This window comes from Triticum dicoccoides, chromosome 7B, assembly GCF_002162155.2.
Source record: "Triticum dicoccoides isolate Atlit2015 ecotype Zavitan chromosome 7B, WEW_v2.0, whole genome shotgun sequence".
Taxonomy (NCBI): Eukaryota; Viridiplantae; Streptophyta; class Magnoliopsida; order Poales; family Poaceae; genus Triticum; species Triticum dicoccoides.
Window position 1 is genome coordinate 652130092 of NC_041393.1, and position 9431 is coordinate 652139522.

The window sequence follows — 9431 nt, forward strand, 5'->3', positions numbered from 1 at the left end:
CATGGTCTAATTACTAGCTCTAACATGATCACTGAATAATAAAAGCACTTGCTGTGTAATTATATGAGGCTAAGACATTTTTATGTGTATATTCTAGTTCAAGGAAATAACAGCTCACTTCATTTTCTAGGACAATTTTGTTCCTACTAAATTGCAAGTTTAGTTGTGGGGTGGTACTGTGGTAACTGGTAAAGAATCCACCAAAATCATGAAAAATAGAATACTGCTACTGTTTGAGAAATACTCCTTTACAGAGGGAGTATAATACAACCGTTTGTCATTATTTTATGCTGGAACAAGCCGTTATTCATGGCGTATTTTCTTGTCAACTTTAACCAATGTAACCAATTACAGATTCGTATTCGCCAAGTTTGCGTCGATTTAGTATGAAACGGGGCGAAATTTTAAAATGAGGAAGTAACCCCGTGTACCCGAAGCAGGCTGGCTGAATAGTGCCACATTCCATCCCGAGCAAAGAATCCCGTGCAACCCACAAACTCCAGCTCTCCCGCTATATAACGAGCCACCGTGGCCGCCTCAAGTACAAACGCCTTGTATCCTCTCATCTCTAGTGTCCTCCCTCGCCAAGAACCCGCCGCCGCCTCCCGGCCTCCGCTTCCAAGAGTCTCGAGGTCTCCGGCGTCGACCGAAGCAGCAGCAGCATGAAGCGCCTCCTCAGCCGGCTCTCCCACGCGGCCACGGCAGACGCCTGCGCCGCCGCCGCGTACCAGCCGCTCCGGCCCGACGCGGCCGCGAAGGACTCCTCCATGGCAGTTACGTCCTCGTCCTCTTTCTTCGGCGCGCGAAGGCTTGGGCGGGGCGCGAGGGTGCCGGAGGGGCATGTGCCGGTGTGCGTCGGCGAGGAGGGCGGCCCCGTGGAGCGCTTCGCCGTGCGGGCCGAGCTCCTGGGCCAGCCGGCGTTCAAGGCCCTGCTCCGACGCGCCGCACAGGAGTACGGCTACGGCCACCCGGGCGCGCTCCGCATCCCCTGCGCCGTGGCCAACTTCCGCCGCCTCCTCCTTGGCGTCTCCGACCCCGGCTGCCAGGCCACCGACGACGACGACTCTGCGCTCTACTACTAGCCTTCCCCGTTTCACCCTCCTCGTTCGGCTGCCATAGAGGGCGTACGGCTGCTGTGTTCTGACCAATCTGCCCCTGCGTGGAGTACATTAGGTCACACGGGATTGGTGGAGGGTAGAACATGGATTCCGCCGTATTTTCTACTGCAGCTCAACAATTTTAGGACCTGCTGCCTTGTGGGAAGTAGGGTTGTTGTAATTTCTTTTTCTTCATCTTCTTCTGAGTGTTCTTCTAGTTCTAGCTAGCTCTAGATCTAGCTCTGGTAGCTGCAATGGAGCTTCTTCTTCCTCTTTTTTGCTAGGGATTTTGAGGTCTTGGTAACACATCATGTGAGTGAAATGGATGATTTTGCTACTGCAAAAGCTTGCTCCAAAATCTGCTGGTATACTAAGTAAAAAAGCAATGCACTTCCATGGATCTCTAGCAAAGTTTGCTTTTACAGTTCTTGAAGCCTATCATAGAATACAGTGGTGTGCTAGTATGATTGACCATTTGGTAGTATACTAAAATATTTAGGCTTGTGTGTAAATTTTTTTTTGGAACGTCTGGTCTTATTAAAAATCTCGGTTTTATTGCCAGGTTCAGAATAGCTGACTGCATATAGACTTATAGAGGCATAACTGCGTGTGTATAGGAATTTTCAGACCTTTTTTCAAACAATCTTGCTAAGTCTCAGTTGATTTAGACTTCGTTATGTCTCAGTCGGTGTTGTATTCATTAGATCATACATTGAGATCCGTGCAATATTTTCTTTTCAGATTTTTCCATTTTCTTTCTTACATGGTATATCATTTGATCGAGATTTGGTTAAATCTAAGTTGACTAAGACCTAGCTGATGAAGCAATGTACCTAGGGTAGGGTCATTGACCTGTCCAAACTACCCTCCCCAAGGACATCTCTAGAAAAAACCACCCGTCAATCGACTCAGAAGTGTTCCACTCGACGGACTCGAAGACACTCGACCATGAAGCCAACCACTCGACAGCCAGAAGATCTAAAGTCACCCTGCACGCAAACGGTCGGTCATTAAGTAGCTTTTATGGTCATCATAGCACTTTATTTGTGGCGTTATCAGTAATGCCCGATCTTAATGTACCTTAAACCCTACATAACTGAGGGCCGGAGGGGTCTGGCAAACTCTATATAAGCCACCCCCTCCTCAGTGTAAAGGGTTCGCACCCCTGTAACTCATACACACATAATCCAGTCGACCGCCTCCGGGCTCCGAGACGTGGGGCTCTTACTTCCTCCGAGAAGGGCCTGAACTCGTAAACATCTTGCGTATACAACTACTCCATAGCTAGGATCTTGCCTCTCCATTCCTACCCCCCTACACTACTGTCAGACTTAGAACCACGATAGTTGGCGCCCACCGTGGGGCAGGTGTCTTAGCGACTTATTGAAGAAGTTGCGATTTTTTCAATCTCCTTCATCATGGTTTCAGGCGGAGCTCTAGTTGAGGGCCGCGAGATCCGTCTCGGCGTGCTCACGTTCATCGCCGACGACTCCGCTTGACTTCAGGAGGCTCCGCTCGACATCGACGCGCTCCCTGTCTGCGGGGCGATGCACTTTCGCGCATGCGTCCGCGGCGTCCTCCTACGGCAACCGTCGACCCAGTATCGGTCGGCTCCTGTGTCGTCCTCCCTCCCTGTTTCCCGCCGACGCAAGCGCTCCGGTCGGTCGAGGCTTCAGCGGTGGGTGAGGCACGCGGTGGCTCGCCAGTCGACCACCTTCCAAGTCGCAGTGATCGAGCCCGATGAATCTCTCTACGGCCTATTCGACCTATCGACCGGCTTCGCAGAGACTGCATACGAGTGCGACAGCAGTGATCCAGCGGCGGAGGTTCTGATGGTCGATGGACCACACAGTCCTCCCGGTTTTCCCCGCACCAACGGAGGCGACGGCGGAGGCGATCCGTCGCATGCCCATGAAGAGTATCTCCCCGAGCCCCTCGCTTCGCTGCAGAGGGAAGAACTTCGCCGCCGGAACATGGATGCGCTGCACACTCCTATCGTTGGAGAAACCCCCGAGGCTCGTGCCTTAGAGGACGCGCGCTTGGCCAACTTGGCTGAGCGCACTCGACTAGAGAACCTACAGCGAGCACTCGACGAGCGTGCGCGGCAACGGGTTCCAGAATCCAGTCGACGTCAACTCTTTCTACCAGCGACTCAGGTATATCATACTCCGATTCAGAATTTAGCAGCTGCAGCCCGTATAGCAGAGTCGATTCAGCCTTCCCAGTCAGAGGCTGGCAGAGGCTTGTTACAGATCAAAGCATTACTCCGGGCGGCAGGAGATCAAAATTCAGCTGTATCGCAGTCGCGGAATAGGATTCACAGCAGATCCATCACTGCAAATACAGTCCAGTCGGCCCATAGCCCAAGATCGCCCCCGAGGCGTGAGGGACGTGGAGACCGGCGTGATCAGTACCAGAACCGTGAGCAGTATGATCACCGACTTGATCGTGATGATCGACGTCGAGTGCCCACCCTCCCCCAAGGAGTGGATCGTACGCACCTCGACAGCAGGATGACAGACGCCATCACAATGTTGGGCGAAGGATTCCAGTCGACCCCAGGGAACCAGGCTTCGATGCAAGATCCATTATCGTTCAAGGTTTGGTCAACAGGAACATAGCTCACCGAGAAGGTCATGACAGAGATGTACCCACCAGCAGCAGAGTACACGTCTCAGGACCAGAGTGTTTTAGCAGAGCCATCAGGGCCGCGGTGATTCCTCCCAACTTCAGGTTGGCGACTGGAGTCAGTAAGTTCACTAGTGAGTCTAAGCCTGATACTTGGCTTGAAGACTACCGAGTGGTTGTTCAGATTGGCGGCGACAACGATGAAGTAGCCATGAAACACCTGCCTCTTATGTTGGAGGGCTCGGCCAGAGCATGGTTGAATCAGTTAGCACCCAGCAGCATTTACACTTGGGAAGATCTGGCTCGAGTGTTTGTCAGAACATTTGAAGGAACTTGCAAGCGACTAACAGGGTTGACAGAGCTGCAATCTTGTGTGCAGAAGTCGAATGAAAATTTGAGAGATTACATCCAGAGATGGATTACGTTGCATCACACGGTAGAGAATGTATCTGATCACCAGGCAGTCTGTGCCTTCAAGGAAGGCGTGAAGTACAGAGAGCTAAACCTGAAATTTGGTCGAACCGGAGACATGTCTCTGAGTCGAATGATGGAGATTGGCACCAAGTATGCCAATGGTGAAGAAGAGGATCGGCTCTAGAGTGGCAAGCACAAGTCAGTCGCCCACGAAACCGGAGGAGGGAACTCCAGTCGGAAGCAGAAGCGGAAAGCCAAGCCAGCTGCTCCTGGAGAAGCCTTGGCCGTGACTCAAGGAAAGTTTAAAGGGAAGCCCAAAGGGTCTTGGAACCCTAAGAAGGTGAAGGACAAGGAAGGGAATGACGTGTTGGATTTGCCGTGCCACATCCAAACGAAGAAAGATGAGGAGGGTAAACTCATTTACCCGAAACATACCACTCGACAGTGTCGGCTCTTGATCCAGCAATTCCAGGGGAAACAGCCCAAAGATAAGGAAAAGGAGTCGAACAAAGTTGAGGACAAAGAAGATAGTGATGATGGATATCCCCAGGTCAATTCCACCCTGATGATTTTTGCTGACGTTGAAAGCAAAAATCGATTGAAAGTTAGCAACCGAGAAGTGAATATGGTTGCTCCGGCGACACCCAGTTATCTGAAATGGTCTCAGATTGCCATCACATTCGACCAGTCCAATCATCCGACACACATAGCCACCCCTGGGAGGCAAGCTTTGGTGGTCGACCCAGTCTTCGAAGGCACTCGACTGACTAAAGTTTGGATGGATGGTGGCAGTGGCCCGAATATACTATATGCTGAGACATTGAAAGGGATGGGTATTCCGATGTCCAGACTCAGTACCAGCAACATGAGTTTCCATGGAGTCATTCCTGGAAAGAAGGCTGAGTCGCTCGGCCAAATTGCTCTTGATGTGGTTTTCGGCGATTCCAAGAATTACCGCAAAGAAAAGTTGACGTTTGAAGTTCTGGATTTCCAGAGTGCTTATCACACTATTTTGGGCAGGCCAGCTTATGCACGTTTCATGGCTCGACCATGTTATGTGTACCTCAAATTGAAGATGCCTGGTCCCAAAGGTGTGATCACTATTACTGGCAATTGGAAGAAGGCGGAAGAGTGCTTTCAGAAAGGCTCAAAGATCGTCGATGCTCAGATGGCAGTGGTAGAGCTGCAAGAACACCAGAAAACTACAGACCCGAGTGATTTGTTGCGAGCGAAGAGGCCCGCTACGGAATCAACGTTTTAGTCGTCTGGTGAGACAAAACCGATTCACATTCACCCGACCGACCCCAGTGTTGCTCCGACTCATATCTCTACAACACTCGACTCCAAATAGGAAGAAGCGCTCATCCAGTTCCTCCGTGAGAACTGGGACATCTTCACATGGAAGCCTTCTGACATGCCGGGTGTTCCCAGGGGACTGGCTGAGCACCGCCTATGAGTCGACTCAAAAGTGAAAACTGTCAAAGAACATCTTCGACGGTCCGCCGTCCAGAAAATAAAGGCCATTGGCGAGGAGGTGGCTCGGCTCTTAGCAGCGGAGTTTATCCGAGAGATTTATCACTCCGAGTGGCTCGCCAATGTTGTCATGGTCCCCAAGAAGGACAAGTCACTTCTCATGTGCATCGAGTTCAAACATCTCAATCGGGCCTGCCCGAAAGATCACTTTCCTCTCCCCCGCATCAACCAAATAGTCGACTCGACCGCGGGATGTGAGCGCCTGTCTTTTTTAGACTCCTATTCCGGTTACCATCACATCCGTCTGTATGGACCCGATGAGATCAAAACATCTTTCATCACTCCATTCGGGTGCTTCTGTTATGTCACCATGCCATTCGGCCTCAAGAATGCCGGAGCCACGTTCATGAGGATGATTCAGAAGTGTTTGCTCACTCAAATCAGTCGGAATGTGGAAGCATACATGGATGATATTGTGGTCAAGTCACGGAAAGGTTTCGACCTGCTGACTGATCTTGCAGAGACATTTGCCAACCTCAGGAGGTATGATATCAAGCTTAATCCATCAAAGTGCACATTCGGAGTTCCTGGCGGAAAGTTACTCGGTTTTCTCGTTTCCGAACGAGGAATCGACGCCAATCCAGAAAAAGTTGGTACTATACTCCGAATGAAACGTCCTGTGCATGTGCACGATGTCCAGAAGCTTACTGGTTTCTTGGCCGCTTTAAGTCGATTCATCTCTCGTCTCGGTGAAAAGGCATTGCCTCTTTACCGACTGATGAAGAAGTCAGACAAGTTCGAGTGGACTCCTGAAGCTGATGCAGCGTTTGCAGAGCTAAAAGCCCGACTCTCCACCCAGTCGGTGCTTGCTGCCCCGATCAGCAAAGAGCCTTTGCTGCTTTACATTGCAGCCACGGGACAAGTCGTCAGTACAACACTTACGGTCGAGCGAGAAGAAGAAGGAAAAGCCTTTAAAGTTTAGCGCCCAGTATATTATGTTTCTGAAGTTTTGACCCCATCAAAATAAAGATACCCTCATTATCAGAAGCTTGTATATGGGATTTATATGACCACGAAGAAGGTTGCTCATTACTTCTCTGACCATTCCATTACAGTCGTCAGTGACGCTCCATTGTCAGAGATTCTCCACAACAGAGATGCAACCGGTCGAGTGGCAAAATGGGCGATTGAACTCCTTCCCCTAGATATAAAGTTTGAGGCAAAGAAAGCCATCAAGTCCCAAGCAATAGCAGATTTCATCGCCGAGTGGACTGAATAGCAACTGCTGACTCAAGTTCACTTGGAGCACTGGACCATGTTCTTTGATGGTTCTAAGATGCTGAATGGTTCTGGTGCTGGGGTAGTGTTGGTTTCCCCCCGAGGAGATAAGCTCGGATATGTGCTCCAGATTCACTTTGATTCCTCCAATAATGAAGCAGAATACGAAGCACTTCTGTATGGGTTGCGTATGGCCATTTCACTCGGCGTCCGTCGCCTCATGGTCTATGGCGACTTAGATATGGTGGTTAACCAAGTGATGAAGGAGTGGGACGTCATAAGTCCAGCCATGACTAGTTACTGCAATGCAGTGAGAAAGTTAGAGAAGAAATTCGAGGGGTTAGAGCTTCATCATATACCCCGATTGAAAAATCAAGCGGCTGATGAGTGTGCAAAAATAGGTTCCAATAGAGAAGCCATTCCCAGTAATGTGTTTTTGGAACACATCCACACACCATCAGTTCAGGAGGATCCTTTCACCGAAGAAGCCCCGCAGCCAAAAAGTGCCACGGATCCGACTGAAGTTGAGGTCCCAGCTGTGGTCGACCTAATCATGGAAGTGTTGGTCATCACTCCCGACTGGACAGTGTCGTACTTCGCGTATATCCTAAGGAAAGAGCTCCCAGAGAATGAAGAAGAGGCTCGACAGATCGTCCGTCGATCCAAGGCCTTTACTGTGATAAAGGGACAGTTGTATAGGGAAAGCGCGACTGGAATCGGTCAGAAATGTATCACACCAGAAGAAGGTCAGATAATTCTTGACGATATCCACTTGGGGACCTGTGGTCATCATGCGTCCTCTCGGATCATTGTGGCTAAAGCATACCGAGTAGGGTTTTACTGGCCAAGAGCAAATGAAATGGCGAAGGAGATAGTCGACAAGTGTGAAGGATGTCAGTTCTATTCCAATATGTCACACAAACCCGCCTCAGCCTTGAAGACCATTCCACTTGTCTGGCCCTTCGCCGTTTGGGGATTGGATATGGTTGGACCACTGAGAACTGGCAGGAGCGGCTTCACCCATGTACTGGTGGCAGTCGACAAGTTCACTAAGTGGATTGAAGCCAAGCCTATCAAGAATCTTGATACCTCCACTTCTATCAGCTTCATCAGAGAGTTGATATTCAGATACGGAGTTCCACACAGTATCATCAATGATAATGGGTCAAGCTTCGATTCCGACAAATTCAGAGCCTTTTGCGCTTCTCAAGGCACGCGAGTCGACTACGTTTCCGTCGCTCACCCCGGTCAAATGGACAAGCAGAAAGAGCAAACGGCCTAATTCTCAAAGGACTGAAACCCCGGTTGATGCGTGATCTCAAACACGCAGCAGGCGCGTGGGTCGACGAACTTCCATCAGTCCTTTGGGGATTGAGGACTACTCCTAATCGGTCAACAAGGCGAACTCCATTCTTTCTGGTCTATGGAGCGGAAGCGGTTTTGCCGAGTGACCTGCTTCACAATGCACCTCGAGTCGAGCTCTACTCTAAAGATGAAGCAGAACAAGCCCGACAGGACGCAGTCGACCTTCTAGAAGAAGAAAGAGAGATGGCCATGATCCGAACGACTATCTATCAGCAGGACTTGCATCGATTCCATGCCAGAAACATGAAGAGTCGAGCCTTCCAAGAAGGAGACTTGGTCCTCCGAATGGATCAACAGAAGCCACACAAACTCGCCCCTACTTGGGAAGGCCCCTTCATCGTCACCAAAGTTCTCCACAATGGAGCGTACCATCTTTACAATGTCGATCACCAGATTAATGAGCCACGAGCTTGGAATGCGGAGCTGCTCCACCCCTTTTATACTTAAGTACTCACTCGTATGAGATGTAATAAAAAGTACCTCTGTATTTTGTTTATCAAAGACAAGAGTGTTATAATTTTCCCAGCGATTGTTGTTGCTTTTGTTTACGTGAGAAATCCCCCAGTGGGTGGCTTAGCTGCGAATCTGTTTTGGCTAAGTTTCTAAAAAAAATTCCTACCGAGTGACGAACAAGCCTCTCACTCGGGGGCTTAGCTGTGAATCCATTTCGCCTAAGTATTTAAAAATCCTATCGAGTGATGAGCAAACCTCCCACTCGGGGGCTTAGCTACAAGTCCAGTACTCGCCTAAGTATTTAAAAATCCTACCGAGTGATGAGCAAACCTCCCACTCGAGGGCTTAGCTGCAAGTCCAATACTCGCCTAAGTATTTAAAAATCCTACCGAGTGGAGAGCAACTCTCCCACTCGGGGCCTTAGCTGCAGTCCAGTACTCGCCTAAGTATTTAAAAATCCTATCGAGTGGAGAGCAAACCTCCCACTCGGAGGCTTAGCTCCAGTCCAATACTCGCCTAAGTATTTAAAAATCCTACCGAGTGGAGAGCAAACCTCCCACTCGGAGGCTTAGCTACAGTCCAGTACTCGCCTAGGTATTTAAAAATCCTACCGAGTGGAGAGTAACTCTCCCACTCGGGGGCTTAGCTGCAGTCCAGTACTCGCCTAAGTATTTGAAAATCCTACCGAGTGGAGAGCAACCCTCCCACTCGGGGGCTTAGCTG

At 50.0% G+C, this 9431-nt stretch overlaps 1 protein-coding gene across 1 annotated transcript; it reads left to right on the top strand.

The window, feature by feature from the left end:
- Window positions 1-591: 591 nt before the first annotated feature.
- LOC119341433 (auxin-responsive protein SAUR72-like) lies at window positions 592-1508 on the top strand. Its single transcript, XM_037613306.1, has one exon. The coding sequence runs from the start codon at window positions 663-665 to the stop codon at window positions 1080-1082; it is 420 nt and encodes a 139-aa protein (XP_037469203.1). The 5' UTR covers window positions 592-662; the 3' UTR covers window positions 1083-1508.
- The last annotated feature ends 7923 nt before the right edge of the window (window positions 1509-9431 follow it).

Coding starts and splice junctions, on each gene's coding strand:
- LOC119341433 (XM_037613306.1), top strand. CDS start 663: ATGAAGCGCCTCCTCAGCCGGCTCTCCCACGCGGCCACGGCAGACGCC.